At 37.3% G+C, this 24,588-nt stretch overlaps 1 protein-coding gene across 3 annotated transcripts in view; it reads right to left on the bottom strand.

Moving 5' to 3' along the window:
* Positions 1-3,814: 3,814 nt before the first annotated feature.
* The window catches only part of CYP20A1 (cytochrome P450 family 20 subfamily A member 1), a 75,725-nt gene continuing 54,951 nt past the window's right edge, over positions 3,815-24,588 (bottom strand). For all 3 annotated transcript variants that reach the window (XM_040475906.1, XM_040475907.1, XM_040475908.1), the window contains 4 exons: positions 23,262-23,373; positions 21,735-21,799; positions 4,214-4,303; positions 3,815-4,050 (listed from right to left, as the gene is read on the bottom strand). In XM_040475906.1, the coding sequence (XP_040331840.1) occupies positions 3,900-4,050; positions 4,214-4,303; positions 21,735-21,799; positions 23,262-23,373 (418 nt within the window). In that variant the 3' untranslated portion in view covers positions 3,815-3,899. The remainder of the gene's footprint in view (positions 4,051-4,213; positions 4,304-21,734; positions 21,800-23,261; positions 23,374-24,588) is intronic.

Below are 24,588 nucleotides of genomic sequence, written 5' to 3'. Positions count from 1 at the left end.
ATTTCCTCTTAAAAGCTGAAATGCCAGAACACCTGGAGGCTCAGCTGGCTAAGGGTCCAACTTTGGCTCAGGTCATAATCTCATAGTTTGTGGGTTCGAGCCCCACGTTGGGCTCTGTGCTGATAGCTCAGAGCCTAGAGCCTGGAGCCTGCTTTGGATTCTGTGTCTCCCTCTCTGACCCTCCCCTGCTGGCACTCTCTCTCTCAGAAATGAATAAACATTGAAAAAAAACAAAACAAACAAACAAACAAAAAACCCAAATAGTTGAAATGCCACATTGACCTGAACATAATTGTATTTTTCTTTGGATAAAAGAGTAATTTCATTTCTTAAATGCTCCTTGTAACACCTAGACTTCTATGACTTTAGCAACTCAGATGTACAAATATATAAATTACTGTTTTGATAAATGGATGAGGAAGTAAAGCCATTTTTAAAGCTGAAAAGAATAACAATACCTGCAAAGGGAAAGAGGGGGGAAAAAGAATGACAAAAATCTGTGCTTACATTCTGAGTGAGAAGAATATGAATGTTCCAGCTGTAGAAAACATTATTGGTTCATAATATATTACATGAAGAGAACATTATGTATAACAAGTCTATAAAAAGTATATGTGGATACAAAAGAACAGAAGCATCTACCTCAGAAGCTTAATACTGGCTTACTTCAAGTAGTGGGACTATATAGGTGACTAAGTTTGTTATTTTTGTTTCTGTATTTCCAAGATTTTTCTACAGTAAACTTATATAATTTTCATAACAAAAATAGAACATTTTGTTTTTAAAATATGTAATATTTTAAGAAGACAAACACATTTTTACATAGGGTCTATAAATAAGATAGAATCTACTTATATAAAAAAAAATGGGACTGCACATTTGTGGGCCAGATATAACAGTATGTGAGTTTTTCATTTTTCCCATGCACAGAATTAATTCTGTCTTGAATTTTATTAGCACAAAGTGTGGAAGAATCCTTTCTTTCCATAAAAAATGTGTGTTGTACTGGTGTTTTTAACAATAAACTTATCAACATTTGAAAAGAATGCAGGGGCGCCTGGGTGGCGCAGTCGGTTAAGCGTCCGACTTCAGCCAGGTCACGATCTCGCGGTCCGTGAGTTCGAGCCCCGCATCAGGCTCTGGGCTGATGGCTCAGAGCCTGGAGCCTGTTTCCGATTCTGTGTCTCCCTCTCTCTCTGCCCCTCCCCCGTTCATGCTCTGTCTCTCTCTGTCCCAAAAATAAAAAAAAAAAAAAAAACAAAAAAAAAAAAAAAAAAAAAAAAAAAAAAAAGAATGCAGATGAGGGGCGCCTGGGTGGCTCAGTCGGTTAAGCCTCCGACTTCAGCTCAGGTCACCATCTCACGGTCCTTGAGTTCGAGCCCCACGTCGGGCTCTGGGCTGATGGCTCAGAGCCTGGAGCCTGTTTCCGATTCTGTGTCTCCCTCTCTCTCTGCCCCTCCCCCGTTCATGCTCTGTCTCTCTCTGTCTCAAAAATAAGTAAACGTTAAAAAACAAAATTAAAAAAAAAAAAAGAATGCAGATCAAAATCAGGTAATAAATACTTTTAAAAAATCCAAAAAGCTACAAAATTTGAGTCCTGCTTAGTGTCATGCTACTAGCCATGAGTAACACTGAGGCTACTATAATTTCAGTCTTTGATAAATACAAAGGGTCAAGTAAGAACAGTGAATGGATAACTTATTTCATACATAATTAACAATATTTTTATTTTAAAAAAATCCTCTAGAAGATAATTTATTTGTAATGTTTTAAGTTAGCCATATAACCATGGATAAAAATGTGCTTATTCAGCTGATTCTTTTATTTTCATTGATTCAAACCAGTAGTAATTATACATTGGCTTGTATATTGGCAATATACCAATTCCTTGACCCTTTGGCTCAACTACTCTGTTTTTGCCTTGATGATTGCTGATCAGGTCTCACTTGCTTTAAAATACAACTTACCTCAAACTGATTTTACTGCCACTTGGTTTACATATCAATTGCCTACTCTAACTTTCCACTGCCAGTTTCCAAACCAATCAAGGTACTGGGATAACAAAGGAAAATATGGATACACACAAAACCATAGAAAATGATAGGTGGGAACTTAACAGTGTGCCTTTTTGGAAACAATATGATGCTGGAAACTAAGAATACATTTCACTTAAAGTTTTAGAATTTAAATTATTCCATAAATTAGATATTTTTGGCAGAAATAAAAGCTGCATCTAATTACTTAAATTCTATCTTAACCACTCCTAGCTAGTTCTAAAATGTTGGCAATCTGACCATAAACACAGCATAAAATAACTCAATAACTAGGGTACAATCTTGAAACTAAAATTACAAGTGGAATTCAGCAGTGTCAAAAATAAACCCATTCGCAAATAGTTATCATTTTTCTTCCTTTCCTCTCTATCTGCACTTGCCATATTTCCTTCAGTTGTTGTCTTAAAAGAATTCTCAAGAACAATGTAACCAGAAAAGGTGGACAAAACTATAATGCTATCAATAAAACAGTATTAAATATAAAACTTATCAGTGTAAATAAGTAAAATTTTGAAAGATACTTAAAGTGTTTTTAAAATAGCCCCCAAATTCCTTTACTTACTAGTGAGACTAACCCTTTTTTCTAAAATTTTAATAGCTATTTCCTCCTCTAAGAATAGTTTATTCATGTCTTTTGATCATTTTTCTATTATGTTTTCTCACCAATCTGTAAGAGCTATTTATATATCATATGGATATTATCCCTATCAGATGTTTTACAAATTATTTTCATCCATGTTTTGTTTTTTTTTAATTTGGTTTTGTTTTTTTGGTTAGTGCTCTCTCATTTCCTAATCATTGAAGTTCATTATATTTAGTACATGACATAATAACAACAAAGTAGAATTCAGTTGTTTCCATAAATGAGAATTGGTGAAGTAATATAGTGCCAGTAACACTTCCAGCCAAACAAAAGAAAAGACAAGCCTCAATCTTAGTTTGTCCCTTAGGAGAGGCACTTCAAAAACACATTCAAAAACAATGGTAGTAGTTTCCAAATGATTTAGAACTGCTCAAAATGATGATCCTTGTATAAGTCATGAAATGAACAGTATTGTCTGGGGAGGTATAAAAATAAGCAAATACAAGGTAGGTTACTCAAACCTACTAATAACGACTAAACACAAACTAATTTATACTCAGAAAATAAAAATCTTAACCCAAGAAATAACATAATGGGAAGTTCTTATTTTCCCCCATTAAAATGATTTACTGGAAGTATGAAAAGAAGTTAGGATTATGTTTCCCTTTTATAAATATTTAGAAAACATGACTTGCCAAAGTGTGCAAAAATAATGTCTCTCTTCAAGAATATTAGAGATTTAAAAAAAGAGCATTAGAGATCAAAGAAAAATAATATGAAGATAATGGCATAGAAAGTGATAAAACAGGGGCACCTGGGTGGCGCAGTCGGTTAAGCGTCCGACTTCAGCCAGGTCACGATCTTGCGGTCCGGGAATTCGAGCCCCGCGTCGGGCTCTGGGCTGATGGCTCAGAGCCTGGAGCCTGTTTCCGATTCTGTGTCTCCCTCTCTCTCTCTGCCCCTCCCCCGTTCATGCTCTGTCTCTCTGTCCCCAAAATAAATAAACGTTGAAAAAAAAAATTTAAATAAAAGAAAGTGATAAAACAAAAAAGCAGAGAGCTTCCCATTAAAATTATCATTATATTGATATAAGAATCAATGTATATCATGAATTAAGAAAATCTGATATACAAAAATCCAAATTTACATAATGAAGTACTAGTATGTATTTATATTCCATAGTATTACTTAGTTTATAAAAGGATTTAATACAGATTTTTCTAAACCATCATTTTCCTCCAGAAAGCTGAATGTATAAAATTTTAATATCTCTTTGAGACAGTGATCCAAGCTTCTTCCTTGGATGATGTTACCAGTTCATACTTAGTTTCAATAACTTGTCCCTCCACAGAAAGTAGGTGCAGCCTTCTCACCAATACACTCAGAAGTACTGTGGTCACCATATATGCAAACCTAGACAGGAAGAAAGTCAACCAATTACTAAAGATGAACAATTACATTTTTATATAATTATAGATAATTATATAGGTTGCTTATTCTCCTCAGCAGTAATCATCAAAATTCTAAGTATAAAATTTAGCATCTTTCCTTTTACTTTCCTTTCTCTATCACCCACCTCAACTCTGGGCATTCCTGTGTGCCTGAGAATCCAAGCAAGGAGAAAGTTTTCATTACTGATTCGTCATCAAACCGGTCTGGATCAAATCTAAAAAGAAGATTTGGGCAGATCAAAACAGCTCCACTGGCATCTTACTTATTTGTACTATAAAAACATAGATAGGTATCTAACAAAGTCTGAAAAATGTTAAAAATAAAAACTGCTGTCAAAATTGTATTTCAATTTCACCTATTATGTTCTCAAACTATTAACCATATATTGAGTCTTTTTCTGCTTAATTTATTATTTCTACACAATAGATACAAAATACATTTCTCTGGAATCAGCAAGGGATGAAAGTGTAACTGGCTGTACATCATTTTATGAGATATAAGGCTAAATCATACAAAATCACATAATGAATTATTTAAATTTAAGAGCATTAAAAACATCTGTTACATAAGGCCATCTCATCAAAATGTGAAGCATCTTACAATGTCTCTACAATTCAAATGTATTTCGTGGGGTCCTGTGTGGTTCAGGCAGTTAAATCCCTGACTCTTGATTTCGGCTCAGGTCATGATCTCATGGTTGAGAGATTTAGACCCAAATCAGGCTCCTCGCTGACAGTGCGGAGACTGCTTGTGTTTCTCTCTCTCCCTCTCTCTCTCTGCCCCTCCTCCACTTTCTCTCTCTCTTAAAACAAAACAAAACAAAACAAAACAAAACAAAACAAAACAAAACACACAAGTGTTAAAAGATCTAAACCACGGGTGCTTAGCTGTTCAGCTGGTAGAGCACGGGACTCTTGATCTTGGGGCTGTGAATTCCAGCCCCACGGTGGGTGTTGAGACTACTTAAAAATAAATAGAGAAATAAAAGACCTAATCCATACTGCGGGAAAAAAATAATTCTGCTTTCATTTTCTTTTAAAAAAGTGTAAATTATGTTTCACTATTGGAATATACCAGACTTACATTACAGTCCATGTAACAATTATATCAAATTAAATCGGCTTTTCCTCTTTTTTAAAGTTTTCTTTTTTTTTTAAGTTTATTTATTTATTTTGAGAGAGAGAGACCATGAGAGGGGAGAGGCAAAAAGAGAGGGGAGGGAGAATCCCAAGCAGGTTTTGTTTTGTCAGTGTAGAGTCCAATGTGGGGCTCAATCTCATGAACCATGAGATCATGACCTGAGCCAAAATCAACAGTCCAACACTTAACCGACTAAGCCACCCAGGCACCCCTCCTTTTTTTGTTTTTTTTTTTAAGTTTTTATTTATTTAAATAATCTCTGGGGTGCCTGGCTGGCTCAGTTGGTGGAGCATGCAATTCTTGACCTCAATGTTGTGAGTTTAAGTTCCATGTTGCATATAGATCTTACTTAAAACAAAATAATAAAATAAAAAATTTATAATTAAGTAATCTCTACACCCAAGCTGAGGCTCGAACTCGTGACCCTAAGATCAAGAATCACATGTTCTTCAGACTGAGCCAGGCAGGCACCCCAATTAGCTTTACCTTTTATAAACTATCTTGAAAACTGAGACCCTAAATTTTTACCTGAAGGTATCTACATGTTTTTATTTTTTTAATTATTTTATTTTTTATTTTTATTTTTTTTTTTAAATACCCGGTTTCTATTTATTTTTCCCCTCTAATGTTTATTTATTTATTTTTAAGAGAGGCAGAGCACAATTCGGGGGGAGAGGCAGACACAGAATCTGAAGCAGGCTCTAGGCTCCGAGCTGTAAGCACAGAGCCCAAGACCAGGCTCAAACCCATGAAGTGTAAGATCATGATCTGAGCTGAAGTTGAACACTCAAACAACTGAGCCACCCATGCACCCCCTGTTTTTAATTTTTAGAGAGAGAGAGAGAGAGAGAGAGAGAGAGAGAGAGAGAGAGCACGTGAGCACATGAGTAGGGAAAAGGGGCAGAGAGAAAGAATCTTAAGCAGGCTCCATGCTCAGCATAGAGCCCAACATGGGGCTCAATCCCACGATCCCAGGATCATGACTTGGGCTGAAATCAAGAGTCAGATGCTCAAATGACTGAGCCACCCAGGTACCTCTATGTGTTCTCAGATTTTAAAAAAGAATCAAACTTGATTTTTCCATTACCTTATAAAACACCTCACAATTTTTACGATTAAGAATAAAATGAAATCCAAACTAAAAACAGTTTAATCCTAAATACTGAGGGATTTTGGTTTTTTTAGCTTTCAGTATATTTGACAAATGTTATGTATTTAAAGTATACAATATGATCTGATATATGTACACCTTTTGAAAGAATTCCCACCCTTAAGTTAATTAGCACACCCCCCACAATACAGAGTTACTATTTTGTGTCTGTGTGGGGAGAACACTTAATTTCTACTATCTTAGCAAATCTCAATGACACTATACAGTATTATCAAACATGGTCATCACATTATACAGGAGATCCACAGACCTTACTCATCTTATAACTGAAAGTTTGTACCCTTTTACCAGCAGCTCTCTTTCCCCTACCACTACCTGCAGTCCCTGGAAAGGACCATTCTACTCTCTGCTTCTATGTGTTTGACCTTCCCCCTCGCCCCCCTCCATATTACACATGTAAGTGCTACAATGCAGTTCTCTGTCTGGCTCATTTCACTTAGTATTATGCCCTCCAGGTTCATCCATGTTGCACAAGTAGCAGGATTTGCTTCTTTTTTAGGGCTCAATAATATTCTACTCTATCTATATAGGTATATATAGAGAGAGGAATATATCTACATATATATATCTATATATAGACATACAGATATATAGATAGAGTGGACTATTCACTTCTTTATCCATTTACCCACTGACAGACACTTAGGTCATTTTCATACTTGTAAATAATACTGCGATATACATAAGTACAGATATCTCAAGATGACAACACCATTTCTTTTGAATATATATGCAGCAAGTGGCACTTCTGGATGATATGGTAGTTTTATTTTTAATTTCTTGAAGAATATCCATACTATTTTCCACTGTGGTTGTAGCAATTTAAATTCACACCAACAGTATACAAGGCTTCCCTTTTATCCACATCCTTGCCAGCATTTGTCATCTCTTATCTTTTTGAATCTCAACATATGTGAGATGATCTCTCACTGTGGTATATATTTGCATTTTTCTGATGAGTGATGTTAAGCACCTTTTCATGTACCTCTCAGCCATTTGCATGTCTTCTTTGGAAAAATGTCCTTTGCCCATTTTTAAAATTGGGTTATTCTTTTTCAGCTATTGAATTGTATGACTTCCTTAAATAGTTTTATTAAGCCAATATTGGATGTGTGGTTTGCAAATACTTTCTCCTACTCCATAAGTTACCTTTTCATATTGTTGATGGTTTCTTTTACTATGCAGCTTTTTATTCTGATGTAGTCCCATATATTTATTTTGACTTGTGCTGCCTTTGCTTTTGGTGTCAAATCCAAGAAACCACTTCCAACATATACGTGAAGAATCTTACCCCTTATGTTTTCTTCTAGGAGTTTTAGGGTTTCAGCTATTACACTTAAGTATTATTCCATTTTGAGTTGTGTTTGTGCATGGTGTACTTTAGGAGTCCAGTTTTATTCTTCTGCATACGAATATCCAGGTTTCCGAGAACCATTTATTGAACAGACTATCCTTTCCCCCATTGCTTATTCTTGCCTCCTTTGTTAAAAAATAACTGACCATAGGGGCCCCTGGGTGGCTCAGTTGTTTGAATGTCCGACTTCAGCTCAGGTCATGATCTCACAGCTCGTAAGTTCGAACCCTGCATCAGGCTCTATGCTGACAGCTCGGAGCCTGGAGCCTGCTTCAGATTCTGTGCCTCCCTCTCGCTCTGTCCCAACCCACTCGCATTCTGTCTCTCAAAAATAAATAAACATTAAAAAAATTTTTTAAAAATGACCACATATGTATGGGTTTATTTACGACTATATGTCTATGCGTCTCTGATCTGTGTTTTTATGCTATTACCATATTATTTCGATTACTAAAGCTTTATAATATAGTTTGAAATTAAGAAGTATAATGCCTCCAGATTTACTCTTCTTTCTCAAGACTGCTTTAGCAATTCTGGGTCTTCTGTGGTTCCACACGAACATAAGGATTGTTTATTTCTTCTGTGAAAAATGACCTTAGGATTTTGAAAAAGCATTTAAGGTTTTATTTTTAAGTAATCTCTATACCCAATGTGGGGTTCAAATTTACGAACCTGAGATCAAGAGTTGCACACTGCATTGACTGAGCCAGCCAGGCACGCCGATATTAGGATTCTGAAAGGAATTGTCTTGAATCTGTAAAACATTTTGGCTACTAAGGGCACTTCAACATTATTCTTTTTTTTTTTTTTTTTTTTTGTAGATTTAAGTTGCCATTATTATTATTATTTTATTGTCAAGTTAGGTAACATACAGTGTAGTCTTGGCTTCAGGAGTAGATTCCCATGATTCATCACTTACATACAACACCCAGGGCTCATCCCAACAAAAGCCCTCCTCAATGCCCATCACCCATTTTCCCCACCCTCCAATCTCCCACCCCCATCAAGCCTCAGTTAGTTCCCTGTATTTAGGAGTCTCTTATGGTTTGCCTCCCTCTCTGTTTGCATCTTACTTTTTGCTTCCCTTCCCCTATGGTCATCTGTTAAGTTTCTCAAATTCCACATATTTGTGAAATCATGATATCTGTCTTTCTCTGACTGCCTTATTTCACTTTCAACATTATTAATTACTGCAATCCAAGAACATAGATTATCTTTCCTACTTCAACTATTTTCATCAATATTTTAGTTTTCAGTATATAGATCTTTCATCTTCATTGAATTTATTCCTAAATATTTTACTCTTTTTGATGTAAATGGGATTATATCATTTCTTTCTGATAATTCATTGTTGCATATAGAAATGCCACTTATTTTTGCATATTGATTTTGTGTCATGCAACTTTACTGAGTTTATTATTTCTAACAACTTTTGGCAGAATTTTTAGGGTTTACTATATATAATATCATGTCATCTGCAAATTGAGACAACTTTACTTCTTTCTGATTTATTTATTTATTTTTAAAAAATTTTTTTAACATTTTATTTATTTTTGAGACAGGGAGAGACAGAGCATGAACAGGGGAGGGTCAGAGAGAGGGAGACACAGAATCCGAAACAGGCTCCAGGCTCTGAGCTGTCAGCACAGAGCCCGACGCAGGGCTTGAACTCACGGACCTCGAGATCATGACCTGAGCCAAAGTCGGAGGCTTAACCGACTGAGCCACCCAGGCGCCCCTACTTCTTTCTGATTTAGATAACCTTTTTAAAAATTTCTAATTGAAGTATAGCTGACATGTAATATTGTATTAGTTTCAGGTGTACAACATAGTGATTTGACAATTACATACATTATGAAACGCTCACCATAAGTGTAGTTACCATCTGTCACCACAGAAATTATTAAAATGTTATTGACTTATATTCCCTATGCTGTAGATTCCATCCCCATGACTTACTTATAAATCTAAGTCTGTATTCTTAATCCCTTTCACCTTCTTTGCCTATCCCCTCCCAACCCCAGCAACCACCAATTTGTTCTCCGAATTTATGAGTCCATAACTATTTGTTCTATTTTTTTAGGTTCCAATTACAAGTAAAAATCATTTGGTGTTTGTCTTTCTCTAACTCATTTCACTTAGCATAATACCCTTTAGGTCCATTTATGTTGTCACAAATGGCACGACTTTACTCTCTTTAACTGCAGAGTAATTTTCATTGTGTACATACACTACATCTTCCTTATCCATTGATGTATCAGTAGACATTTGGGTGCTTCTACGTCTTAGCTATTGTAAATAATGATGTAATAGGGGCACCTGGGTGGCTGAGTTGATTAAGCATGTGACTCTTGGTTTTGGCTCAGGTCATGATCTCATGGTTTATGGGAACAAACCCTGTGCTGGGCTTTGTGCTGGCACCATGGAGCCTGCTTGGGATCCTCTCTCTCTGCCCCTTCCCTGCTTGCTCACTCTCTCTCTCTCAAAATAAATAAACTTAAAAAATCTTTTAAATATTGCAATAAACATAGGAGTGCATATATCTTTTCTTTACGAAAACTAAAGGACTGTTAATTTCATTTATTAAATAATTTTTAAATATAAATTTAAAATTTTAATTCAGTGTAGTTAATATACAGTATTATAATAGTTTCAGGTGTACAATACAGTGATTCAACAACTCCATATATTACATAGTGCTGATCAAGGTAAGTGTACTATTAATCCCCTTCATCTATTTCACCCATCCCCCTCACCTTCCCTCTGGTAAAAATCTGTTGGTTCTCTACAGTTAAGAGTCTAGTTATTGAGGGTGACTGGGTGGCTCGGTTGAGTGTCTGACTTCAACTCAGGTCATGATCTCACAGTTCCTGAGTTCGATCCCTGCATCTGGCTCTGTGCTGACAGCTCAGAGCCTGAAGCCTGCTTTAGATTCTGTGTCTGCCTGTCTTCCCTTCCCCTGCTCACACTCTGTCTCTCTCAAAAAACAAAACAAAAAAAACAAAAAAGAAAACTCTAGTTTTTGGTTGGTCTCTTTTTCTTCTCCTTTGTTCGTTTTGTTTCTTAAATTCCACATATGAGTGTATACTGTATGTCTCCCTCTGGCTGACTTATTTCACTTAGCATTATACTTTCTAGATCCATCCACGTTGTTGCAAATGGCAAGATTTTGTTCTTTTTATGGTTGGGTATTATCACATCTTCTTCTTTTTTTTTTTTTTTTAATTTACATCCACATTAGTTACATATAGTGCACCAATGATTTCAGGAGTAGATTCCTTAGTGACCCTTATGCATTTAGCCCACCCCTCTTCCCACAACTCCTCCAGTAGCCCTCAGTTTGTTCTCCATATTTATGAGTCTCTTCTGTTTTGTCCCCCTCCATATTTTTATATTATTTTTGTTTCCCTTCCCTTATGTTCATCTGTTTTGTCTCTTAAAGTCCTCATATGAGTGAAGTCATATAATTTTTCTTTTTCTCTGACTAATTTCACTTAGCATAATACCCTGGAGTTCCAACCACGTAGTTGCAAATGGCAAGATTTCATTCTTTTTGATTGCCGAGTAATAATCCATTGTATATATATAACACATTTTCTTTGTCCATTCATCCATCAAGGGACATTTGGGCTCTTTCCATATTTTGGCTATTGTGGATAGTGCTGCTATAAACATGGGGTGCATGTGTCCTTCTGAAACAGCACACCTGTATCCCTTGGATAAATGCCTAGTAGTGCAATTGCTGGGTCCTAGGGGAGTTCTATTTTTAGTTTTCTGAGGAACCTCCATACTGTTTTCCAGACTGGCTGCACCAGCTTGCACTGCCACCAACAATGCAAAAGAGATCCTCTTTGTCCGCATCCTTGCCAACATCTGTTGTTGCCTGAGTTGTTGATCTTAGTCATTCTGACAGGTGTGAGGTGGTATCTCATTGTGGTTTTGATTTGTATTTCCCTGATGATGAGTGATGTTGAGCATTTTTTCATGTGTTGGTTGGCCACCTGGATGTCTTCTTTGGAGAAGTGTCTATTCAGATCTTTTGCTCATTTCTTCACTGGATTATTTGTTTTTTGGGTGTTGAGTTTGATAAGTTCTTTGTAGATTTTGGATACTAACCCTTTATCTGATAGGTCATTTGCAAATATCTTCTCCCATTCTGTCAGTTGCCTTTTGGTTTTGCTGATTGTTTCCTTTGCTGTGCAGAAAGAAGCTTTTTATTTTGATGAGATCCCAGTAGTTCATTTTTGCTTTTGTTTCCCTTGCTTCCGGAGGAGACGTGTTGAGTAAGAAGTTGCTGCGGGCAAGATCAAAGAGGTTTTTGCCTGCTTTCTCCTCGAGGATTTTGATGGCTTCCTGTCTTCCATTGAGGTCTTTCATCCATTTTGAGTTTATTTTTGTGTATGGTGTAAGAAAGTGGTCCAGGTTCATTCTTCTGCATGTCGCTGTCCAGTTTTCCCAGCACCTCTTGCTGAAGAGGCTGTCTTTATTCCATTGGCTATTCTTTCCTGCTTTGTCAAAGATTAGTTGGCCATACGTTTGTGGGTCCATTTCTGGATTCTCTATTCTGTTCCATTGATCTGAGTGTCTGTTCTTGTGCCGGTACCATACTGTCTTGATTACAGCTTTGTAGTACTGCCTGAAGTCCGGGATTGTGATGCCTCCTGCTTTGGTTTCCTTTTTCAAGATTGCTTTGGCTATTCAGGGTCTTTTCTGGTTCCATACAAATTGTAGGATCATTTGTTCTAGCTCTGTGAAGAATGCTGGTGTTATTTTGATAGGGATTGCATTGAATATGTAGATTGCTTTGGGTAGTATCGACATTTTAACAACACTTGTTCTTCTTATCCAGGAGCATGGAATCTCCATTTTTTTTTTTTTTTTTTTGTCTTCTTCAATTTCTTTCCTAGGCTTTCTATAGTTTTCAGTGCATAGATTTTGCACCTCTTTGGTTAGATTTATTCCTAGGTATTTTATGGTTTTTGGTGTAACTGTACATGGGATCGATTTCTTGATTTCTCTGTCGCTTCACTGTTGGTATATAGGAATGCAACCTATTTCTGTGCATTGATTTTATATCCTGCAACTTTGCTGAATTAACAAATCAGTTCTAGCAGTTTTTCAGTGGAATCTTTAGGGTTTCCCGTATAGAGTATCATGTCATCTGCGAAGAGTCAAAGTTTGACCTCCTCCTAGCCGATTTGGACGCCTTTTATTTCTTTGTGTTGTGTGATTGCAGAGGCTAAGACTTCCAATACTATGTTGGATAACAGTGGCGAGAGTGGACATCCCTGTCTTATTCTTGACCTTAGCGGGAAAGCTCTCCCTCTTTCCCCATTGAGGATGATATTAGCGTTTGGGTCTTTCATATATGGCTTTTATGATCTTGAGGTATGCTCCTTCTATCCCTACTTTCTTGAGGGTCCTTATCAAGAAAGGATGCTGTATTTTGTCAAATGCTTCCTTGCATCTATTGAGAGGATCATGTGGTTCTTGTCCTTTCTTTTATTGATGTGATGAATCACGTTACTTATTTTGCAGATATTGAACCAGCCCTGCAGCCCAGGTATATCCCACTTGCTCATGGTGGATAATTTTTTTAATGTAGTGTTGGATCCGGTTGGCTAATATCTTGTTGAGGATTTCTGCATCCATGTTCAGCAGGGAAATTGGTCTGTAGTTCTCCTTTTCAGTGGGGTCTTTGTCTGCTTTTGGAATCAAGGTAATGCTGGCTTCATAGAAAGAGCTTGGAAGTTTTCCTTCCATTTCTATTTTTTGGAACGCCTTCAAGAGAGTAGGTGTTAACTCTTCCTTAAATGTTTGGTAGAATTCCCCTGGAAAGCCATCTGGCCCTGGACTCTTGTTTTTTGGCAGATTTTTGATTACTGATTCGATTTCCTTACTGGTTATAGGTCTGTTCAAATTTGCAATTTCTTCCGTTTCAGTTTTGGTAGTGTATATGTTTCTAGGCATTTGTCCATTTCTTCTAGATTGCCCATTTTATTGGCATATAATTGCTCATAATATTCTCTTATTATTGTTTTTATTTCTGCTGTGTTGGTTGTGATCTCTCCTCTTCCATTCTTGATTTTATTTGGGTCCTTTCCTTTTTGTTTTTGAACAAACTGGCTAGTGGTTTATCAATTTTATTAATTCTTTCCAAGAACCAGCTTCTGGTTTCATTGATCTGTTCTACTGGTTTTTTGGTTTCGATGACATTAATTTCTGCTCTAATGTTTATTTCCTGTCTTCTACTGGTTTGGGGTTTTATTTACTGTTCTTTTTCCAGCTCCTTAAGGCATAAGGTTAGGTTGTGAATTTGAGATCTTTCTTCTGTCTTTAGGAAGGCCTGGATTGCTACATACTTTCCTCTTATGACCGCCTTTGCTGCGTACCAGAGGTTTTGGGTTGTAATGTTATCATTTTAATTGACTTCCATGTACTTTTTAATTTCCTCTTTAACTGCTTTGGTTAGCCCATTCATTCTTTAGTAGCATGTTCTTCAGACTCCAAGTATTTGTTACCTTTCCAATTTTTTTCTTGTGGTTGATTTCGAGTTTCATAGCGTTGTGGTCTGAAAATATGCATGGTATGATCTTGATCTTTTTGTACTTACTTAGGGCTGATTTGTGTTCTAGTATATGTTCTATTCTGGAGAATGTTCCATGTGCACAGGAGAAGAATGTATATTCTGCTGCTTGAGGATGAAATGTTCTGAATGTATCTGTTAAGTCCATCTGGTCCAGTGTGTCATTCAAAGAAATTGTTTCCTTGTTGATTTTTTTTTTAATTTTTTTTTTAACGTTTATTTATTTTTGAGACAGAGAGAGACAGAGCATGAATGGGGGAGGGTCAGAGAGAGGGAGACACAGAATCTGAAACAGGCTCCAGGCTCTGAGCTGTCAGCACAGAGCCCGACGTGGGGCTCGAACTCACGGACCACGAGATCATGACCTGAGCCAAAGTCAGATGCTCAACCGACTGAGCCACCCAGGCACCCCTCCTTGTTGATTTTTTGATTAGATGATCTGTCCATTGCTGTGAGTGGGGTGTTAAAGTCTCCTACTTTTATGGTATTACTATTGATGAGTTTCTTTATGTTTGTGATTGATTTATATATTTGGGTACTCCCACATTTGGCACATAAATGTTTACAATTGTTAGGTCTTCTTGGTGGATAGACCCCTTAATTATGATAAAATGCCCTTCTGCATCTCTTGATACAGTCTTTATTTTAACGTCTAGATTGTCTGATATAAGTATGGCTACTCCAGTTTTCTTTTGTTGACTATTAGCATGATAGATGCTTCTCCATCCCCTTATCTTCAATCTGAAGGTGTCTTTAGGTCTAAAGTGGGTCTCTTGTAAACTGCAAATAGATGGATCTTGTTTTATCCATTCTGTTACCCTATGTCTTTTGATTGGAGCATTGAGTCCATTGATGTTTACAGTGACTACTGAAAGATATGAATTTATTGCCATTTATGATGCTTGTAGAGTTGGAGTTTCTGGTGGTGTTCTCTGGTCCTTTCTAATCTTTGTTGCTTTTGGTATGTATGTATGTATGCATGCATGTATGTATTTATCTTTTCATCTTTTCTCCCCTCAGAGAGTCCCCCTTAAAATTTCTTGCAGGGCCGGTTTAGTGGTCACAAACTCCTTTAATTTTTGTCCGGGAAACTTTTTATCTCTTCTATTTTGAATAACAGCCTTGCTGGATAAAGAATTCTTGGCTGCATATTTTTCTGACTCAGCACATTGAATATATCCTGCCACTCCTTTCTGGCCTGCCAAGTTTCTGTGGGTAGGTCTGCTGCAAACCTGATCTGTCTTCCCTTGTAGGTTAGGGAATTTTTTCCCCTTACTGCTTTCATGATTCTCTCCTTGCCTGAGTATTTTGTGAATTTGACTTTTGTGATATGGTATTTTGTGATATGCCTTGTTGATGGTCGATTTTTGTTGAATCTAATGGGGGTCCTCTGTGCTTCCTGGATTTTGATGTCTGTGTCTTTCCCCAGGTTAGGAAAGTTTTCTGTTATGATTTGCTCACATAACCCTTCTACCCCCATTTCTGTCTCTTCCTCTTCTGGGACCCCTATGATTCTGATGTTGTTCCTTTTTAATGAGTCACTGATTTCTCTGATTCTTAAATCGTGGTCTTTTGCCTTAATCTCCCTTTTTTTCCTGCTTCATTATTCTCTATAAGTTTGTCCTCTGTATAGCTGAGTCTCTGTTCTGCCTCATCCAGCCTTGCTGCTGTGGCATCCATCTGTGACTGCAGCTCAGTTATAGCATTTTTTATTTCATTCTGACTAGTTTTTACTTCTTTTATCTCTGCAGAAAGGGATTCTAATCTATTTTTGACTCCGGCTAGTATTCTTATTACCTTGATTCTAAATTCTGGTTCAGACATCTTGCTTATACCTGTGTTGGTTAAATCCCTGGCTGTCATTTCTTTGAGCTCCTTTGGGGTGAATTCCTGCTGAATTCTGTGCTTCAGGTTGTGCAGATTGTTGTGTTAATCATCCAATCAGTTTTCTAGGTGTGCAGGATGGTTTAGTGTTGGTCTGTCTGTATTTCATGGACACAAGACACACAAAAAACTTCCATGCTGTTCCACCATCTTGGCTCCTCCAATCTATACCACATCTTCTTTATCTATTCATCTATTGATGGACACTTGTGCTGCTTCCATACATTGGTTATTGTAAATAATGCTGCTATAAACACAGGAATACATGTATCCCCCTGAATTAGTATTTTTGTATTCTTTGGGTAAGTACCCAGTAGTGGAATTACTGGATCATAGGGTATTTAGTTCCTTTTTTAATCTTTTGAGGAACCTCCATGTTGTCTTCCACAGTGGCTGTACCAGTTTACAGTACCAACAACAGTGCAAGAGGGTTTTTTTTCTTCTCCACATCCTTGCCAACACATGATGTTTCTTGAGTTTTTGGTTTCCACCATCCTGACAGGTGTAAGGTGATATCTCATTGTGGGTTTTGATTTGCATTTCCTTAGGATGAATAATGTTAAACATCTTTTCATGTGTCTGTTGGTCATCTGTATGTCTTGTTGGGGAAATATCTGTTCATTTCTTCTGCCCATTTAAAATTTTTTTTTTTAATTATTTTTTTAATGTTTATATTGAGAGACAGAGAGTGTGAGCGGGGTGAGGGGCAGAGAGAGAGAGAGAGAGAGAGAGGGACAGAATCCCAAGCAGGCTCTGCACTGTCAGCACAGGAGACTGACCTGGGACTTGGTCTCACAAACCGTTGAGGTCATGTCCTGAACCGAAATCAAGAGTTGCATACTTAACCAACTGAGCCACCCAAGTGCCCCTTCTGCCCATTTGTTGGTTATTTGGGTTTTGAGTGTTGAGTTGTAGAAGTTCTTTACATATTTTGGATACTAACTCTTTATCAGATATGTTATTGGCAAATATCTTCTCCCATTCAGTAGGCTTTTAGTTTGTTGGTTGTTTCCTTTGCTGTGCAGAAGTTTTTTATTTTGATGTAGTCCCAATATTTTACTTTTGTTTTTGTTTCCCTCACCTCAGAAGACATATCTAGGAGGACCTGCTACAACCAATTTCAGAGAAATTACTGCCTGTCTCTCTTCTAGAACTTTTATGGTTTCAGGTCTCATATTTAGTTCCTTAATCCATTTTGAGTTATTTTTGTGTATGGTATAAGAAAGTGGTCCAGTTTTGGGACACCTGGGTGGCTCAGTCAGCTAAGGGTCCTACTTCGGCTCAGGTCATGATCTTGCCGTTCACGAGTTCGAGCCCCGCATCAGGCTCTGTGCTGACAGCTCAGAGGCTAGAGCCTGCTTCAGGTTCTGTGTCTCCCTCTCTCTTTGTCCATCCCGCACTCACGCTCTGTCTCTCAAAAATGAATAAACGTTAAAAAAAATGTTAGAAAGTGGTCCAGTTTCATTGTTTTGCATATAGCTGTCCAGTTTTCCCAACATCATTTATTGAAGAGACTATCTTTCCCCACTGTGGGTATTCTTACCTCCTTTATTGTAGATTAATTGACCACATAAGTATGAGTTTATTTCTACCTCCAATTTTGTTCCATTGATCAATGTGCCTATTTTTGTGCCAGTATCATACTGTTTTGATTATTACAACTTTGTTGTAACTTCAAATCTGGGATTGTAATACCTATAGCTTCGTCTTCTTTCTTAAGACTGCTTTGGCTATTTTGGCTATTCATCATTCCATACAACTTTTAGGATTATCTATTCTAGTTCTGTGAAAAACACTACTGGTATTTTTTTCAAGAATAAAAAAAATTGTTTTTATTTTTTATTATTATTATTTTTTTTTTTTTAATTTTTTTTTCAACGTTTATTTATTTTTGGGACAGAGAGAGACAGAGCATGAACGGGGGAGGGGCAGAGAGAGAGGGAGACACAGAATCAGAAACAGGCTCCAGGCTCTGAGCCATCATCCCAGAGCCCGACGCGGGGCTCGAACTCACAGACGGTGAGATCGTGACCTGGCTGAAGTCGGACGTTTAACCGACTGCGCCACCCAGGCGCCCCCAAAAAAATTGTTTTTAATGTTTATTTTTTGAGAGAGCAAGAGAGACTGTGAGTGGAGAAGGAGCAGAAAGAAAGAGGGAGACACAGAATCCAAAGCAGGCTATAGGCTCTGAGCTGCTAGCACAGAGCCCAAAAGGAGGCTCAAACCCACAGACCATGATATCATGACCTGAGCTGAAGTCAGATGCTCAACCCAGAGAGCCACCTAGGCACCCCGCTTTGTAAAGATTTTTTTAAAGTAATCTCCACACCCCACATGGGGATTGAACTCACAACCACGAGATTAAGAGCCGCACACACCACTGACCAAGCCAGCCAGGTGTCCCACTACTGGTATTTTGATAGGTATTCAATTGAATTAGATTGCTTTGGGTAGTATAGGCATTTTAACAGTATTCTTCCAGTCCATGGGCATGATACACCTATTTATATATCTTCAATTTCCTTCATTAGTGTCTTATAGTTTTCAGAGCATAGGTCCTTCAATCCTTGGTTAAATTTATCCCTAGGTTTTAGTTTTGTTTTTTGTTTTTTTTAATGTAATTGTAAATCGGATTGTTTTCTTAATTTCTCTTTCTGGTAGTTCATTATTAGTGTACAGAAATGCTACAGATTTCTGTATATTAATTTTGTATCCTGAAGCTTTACTGAATTTATTAGTTCTAGTAGTTTTTTGATGGAGTGTTTAGGGTTTTCTATATATAATATCATGAGATGTGCAAATAGCAAGAGTTTTATTTCTTCCTTACCAATTTGGATGCCTTTTATTTATTTTTCTTGTCTGACTGCTGTGGCTAGGGCTTCCAGTACTATATTGAATATAAGTGGTGAGACTGAACATCTCTGTTTGCTTTGTTTTTTTAATGTTTATTTATTTTTGAGAGAAAGAGACAGAGCGTGAGTGGGAAAGAGGCAGAGAGAGGGAGACACAGAATATGAAGCAGGCTCCAGGCTCTGAGCTGTCAGCACAGAGTCTGATGTGGGGCTCGAACTCATGAGCCATGAGATCATGATCTGACCTGAAGTCAGATGCTTAACCGACTGAGCCACCCAGGTGCCCCTGTCTTGTTCTTGATCTTAGAGGGAAAGCTTTCTGTTCTTCACCACTGAGGATGATGTGGGCTGTGGGTCTGTCCTATATGGACTTTATTATATTGAATTATATTCTTTGGCTACTCGAGGCCTTTTGTCATTTCATACAAGTTTTAAGATTACTTGTTCTAGTTCTGTGTAAAATAATATTGGTATTTTGATTATGGATCACACTTTGTCAATGTGAAAGCAGTCAAACCCCTTCCAGATAAAGACTGAAATATGGGCATTTGCCCGCTTCCTTTGGATTGAACTCTGGGAGCTAGCCACAGTAAGTACCTGCATGCCTATTAACAACTACTTCTTTGTTTGCTATTATCCTATGTAAATTATGAATACAAGAACCCAAGCTATCACAGGTAATTTGGGGCATATCCCTCAGATAGCAGCTATAAAAGTTAGGCCACTAAATGTGTGCTAAGGGAGAGTCCTCTGACGTGGTTTTATTGTTGGGGTGAATTGGAAGTGGGGTTAGGTCATGCCCACTTGCTCCCCTAGGTTTCAGGAAGGATCATGGCCATTACAGGGAGATGTGTGCTAACTAAAAGCTAGACCCTCAGGCAGCAGCTTCTAAAATTTCCAGTCAAACTCCTTCCTCTGTGCTGAGCCCTAGAGGAAAAGCCACAGCAAGTGCTATGCTCCCATTGTGCACCATTAAGAATTGTTTCTTGGAGGTGGGGGGGGAGCCTGCTTCTGTGGTATAAGCCTGTGGGACTCATCAACACAAGCCCTGGTGGCTTTTAGAGCTACATGTTTTGGAAACCCAAATCTCAGGTGAGAGTCTTCAATTTGGGGCAGTAAGAGTACAGTCCAAACCCTTTGATCCTCAGGGAGAAGCTGGCAGTTGGGGGTTCCCTCCCAATTATATGGCACTGTGCTGGGGGTAGGTTTATGGTAAGAGTGTGCCTCATCCTTTCCTACACGTTTTAATGTGGATATTTTCTCATTTGCCCCATTGTGTTGGAGTCACTAAGCTAGTTTCTGGATTTCTCTCGGAGGGATTTGCTCCATGCATGGCAACATTGAGTGCTGCCATGTTTCTGGAGGGAAATTCAGGAGCCTGCTATGTCACCATTTGGTCCCAGTCCACACTGAGGTTTTGACATTTGTCTTCATTCTTTTCAGCTGAGAATTTTGTAATAGTCTGGTTTTTAAAGTTGATAGTATTTCATCCTTTACTATAGAGTAGTATTTACATTATTGTCCATTAAAATCATAGAATTTGACCCAGATTTTCTTGCTCTGACATATTGCCAATATGGTAACAGTAATAATGTATTTCTATGCATTTATTTTTATAAATAAATCATATCCAGACATTTTTCTATAGGGAGAATGTGTTAACATCAGTTACTCAAAAAGAAAACTTCTAAAAACCATAATGAACTACTGAGAATCCCTGAAAAATAGCCTGGCAGTTTCTTACAAAACTAAACATGCACTAGTCATATGACCCAGCAATTGCACTCTTGGGCATTTATCCCAAGGAAATGAAGCCTTATGTTCACACAAAAACCCTTACATGAATGTTCAAAGCAGCTTCATTACCAAAACAACCCAAATGTTCTCCAGTGGGTGAAAGGTTGAACAACTCTGGTATATTCATATAATAGAATACTATGCAGTTCTAAAACGATAGGAAACATATTACGTTGACCTCAAGAGCATTAGATTTAGGGACACCTGGGTGGCTCAGTCACTTAAGTGTCCAACTCTTTAAATTCGCTTAGAGGGGCGCCTGGGTGGCTCAGTCGGTTAAGCGGCCTTTTGGCTCAGGTCATGATCTCGCGGTCAGTGAGTTCAAGCCCCGCGTCGGGCTCTGTGCTGACAGCTCAGAGCCTGGAGCCTGTTTCAGATTCTGTGTCTCCCTCTCCCTGACCCTCCCCCGTTCATGCTCTGTCTCTCTGTCTCAAAAATAAATAAACGTTAAATAAACAGATAGATAGATAGATAGATAGATAGATAGATAAATTCGCTTAGGTCACAATCCCAGGGTTGTGGAACCAAGCCCCGTGTCAAACTCCATGCTGATCATGGAGATCGCTTAAGATTCTCTCCCTCCTCTCTCTTTGCCCTTCCTCCTGCTCACACTAGCGTTCTCTTTCTCTCTCAATAAATAAACAAACCTTAAAAAAAGTGATAATAGGAGAGACAAAGAGAAACAGATAGCAGATTCATGAATGAAATAGTGAACAGAATATATAAAGAGAAAGCAGTGGCTTTCTTATGTTATATCACTGTCACATATTAAATTTTCTCCTCAAAATTTAGAAAAGGAATGCAAAACATGCAAACACATGAGAATCAATAATCACAAGGATAAAAAAAGATATTTCATACTTGTGTGGTAATGGCCAAGTACTGGGATCCTGAAGTACCACACCAAGGGCATAAAGAACAAGAGTCTGCAAAAAAAAAAAATTACTCTAGTTAGTAAAGGTCTAACAGAGATGAAGTGACTGCCAGAAAGCCGACTCATCCTAAATGCTCTTTTAATACAGATAATGAATACAGAATAAAAATAGAAAGTAAAAGAAGAAAACACAGGCCATTATTTTGATGATTTTATAGTGGGGAAGGCCTCCCTAAGTTTGTCAAAATCTGGAAGTCATAAAGGAATAACAGATTTAACTATGAAAATTTAAAACCTGCATCCAGTTAAAACAAAACAAAACAGACCAAAATCACCAGTGAAAGATAAATAATAAGAAACACATAATAAGTGTTTAATAAATAAAATAATAAGAAAAACACATTTCCCATATAATTGACAATTAGTATGTACAATACACAAAAAGACATTTAAGCTTACTAGAAGAAAGAGTAAGTTAGAAGCACGTAATTCACAAAAGAAGAAATACAAACTGTTAAATATGCATGAAAAGCTGCTCAATCATTCCAATGATCAGGGAAAAGCAAATTAAAATAATGATATAGTATGTCATATAAGAAATGTGTAAAAAGTTCATAAATCCTGAAGTGGTAAGGATATGGAGAGAAAAAGCATTCTCATACACTGTTGCTAAAAATATAAACTGGTTTTTAGAGGGCAACTTAAATTTAATATACATAAGCAGTTTGACCCCAAAACTCTTATTTCTAAGGCTCTCTCTACTCAATACCTATACAAGTATACAGTTTGTAATAACAAAACAAATGATGTCAATCTAAATTTCAACCAATGGAGACTGCTTAAATAAACTACATAACACACTCATACAATGGAATGAATACTCTACATCCATTAAAAATAGTGAGTTGGATCTGTATTAAACACCAGTTATACTAATAGTCATGATACACTTAATTAAAGAAGCAAATTAATGAAGGATATATGAAAAACAACCTTTCACATATAAATTCAGTTTTTACAATAAATACATATATGTATATTACACAGAGGAATATACATACATAGAAAAAGATCTACAAAAATACTTTAGTATTAATAGTAGCACACATGAGGAAGGAAGCCTTTGAATTATTTAGACTTTAAAACAGCATATGTTATTATTATTTAAAAAAACTGTGTCCTTCATTTATTTTATTTAAGTTTATTTATTTTGAAAGAGTGAGTGAGCACAAGTGGGGGAAGGGCAGAGAGTAGGACAGAGAGAAAGAATCCCAAGCATGGTTAACACTGTGAGTGCAGAGCCCAACATGGGGCTTGAACCCACGAACCATGAGATCATGACCTGAACCAAAGTCAGACACTTAACCGACTGAGCCACCCAGGTACCCCGTGTCTTTGATTTAATAACAGGTATAATTTATTGGACATTTTAGACAATACAATTTAAAAATACACACTAAAAGAGTTGAAAAGAACAACTAGATGAGTTAGTAAGTATAACAAATATTTCCTACCTCTCTAGGAATAATAAATTTGTCAACCTTTCCTTCAATATCTTGAAGCCGGGCAGAAACTGGAGTCAGTCTGGCAGTCCGAACTGTTTCACAAAGTACTTGCCGGCAATATCTGTTTAAAAAAAAATTTTTACAGATTTTTACTCTGGGAGAGGCAGTTTGAAATGTACATACATTTTAAAATGTCATTCAACAACTTTAATAATCTTCCAAATTTGAAATAGTCACATCATAATTCTAATGTGTTGGTTTTTTTTTTTCATTTTTCAACGTTTTTATTTATTTTTGGGACAGAGAGAGACAGAGCATGAATGGGGGAGGGGCAGAGAGAGAGGGAGACACAGAATCGGAAACAGGCTCCAGGCTCTGAGCCATCAGCCCAGAACCTGACGCGGGGCTCGAACTCACGGACCGCGAGATCGTGACCTGGCTGAAGTCGGACGCTTAACCGACTGCGCCACCCAGGCGCCCCTCTAATGTGTTTTAAAATAAGTTATGTATTAGAGGTATATAAAGTCCAGGTAGGTATAAAATTAAACAAATGAAAACAACTTTAAAAGTACCAGAAGAAAACTCAAAACAGTTATTTTTATATTTGAGTGCAAAAATCCTTTATTTTTAAAATAAAATAAAAATAAAAATATTGACACGACAGAAATCATAAAGAAAAATACAAATAATCCAAGTATGAAAATGTAACATATTTGCAATTGTAAGTACAACTGAAAAACAACTAGGAAAAATATTATCACAATGCATAACAGCTCTTTAAAAATCCATAATTATTGGGGCATCTAGGTGGCTCACTCAGTTAAGTGTCCGATGCCTGACTTCAGCTGGAGTCATGATCTCATGGTCATGAGATAGAGCCCCAATTGGGGCTCTGCACTGGGCATGGAACCTGCTTGAGATTCTTTCTCTTCCTCTGCCCCACCCCAGCTCGTGCTCGCTCGCTCTCTATCTCTTTCTCCCTAAAAAATAAAAATTTATAAAATAAAAATAAAAATAAAAATAGATAATGAAAATCATCAAACACCCTGACAGAAATATGGACAAACATAAAAAAGTAATTCACATACAACAAAATACAAATGTCCTGCAAACATATGAAGTGATACTCAACCTCTTTAATGGTGGAAAAATTGCCAATTATAGCAAATTAAAAAAAGTTTTTAACGTTTATTCATTTTCGAGACACAGAGACAGAGCATGAGTGGGGGAGGGGTAGAGAGAGAGAGAGAGAGAGGGAGACACAGAATCCAAAGCAGGCTCCAGGCTCTGGGCTGCCAGCACAGAGCCTGACGTGGGGCTCAAACTCACAGACCGT

This window comes from Herpailurus yagouaroundi, unplaced genomic scaffold (assembly GCF_014898765.1).
Source record: "Herpailurus yagouaroundi ecotype Mexico unplaced genomic scaffold, PumYag 140, whole genome shotgun sequence".
Lineage (NCBI taxonomy): Eukaryota > Metazoa > Chordata > Mammalia > Carnivora > Felidae > Herpailurus > Herpailurus yagouaroundi.
This window is presented reverse-complemented; position numbering and strand designations above follow the sequence as displayed.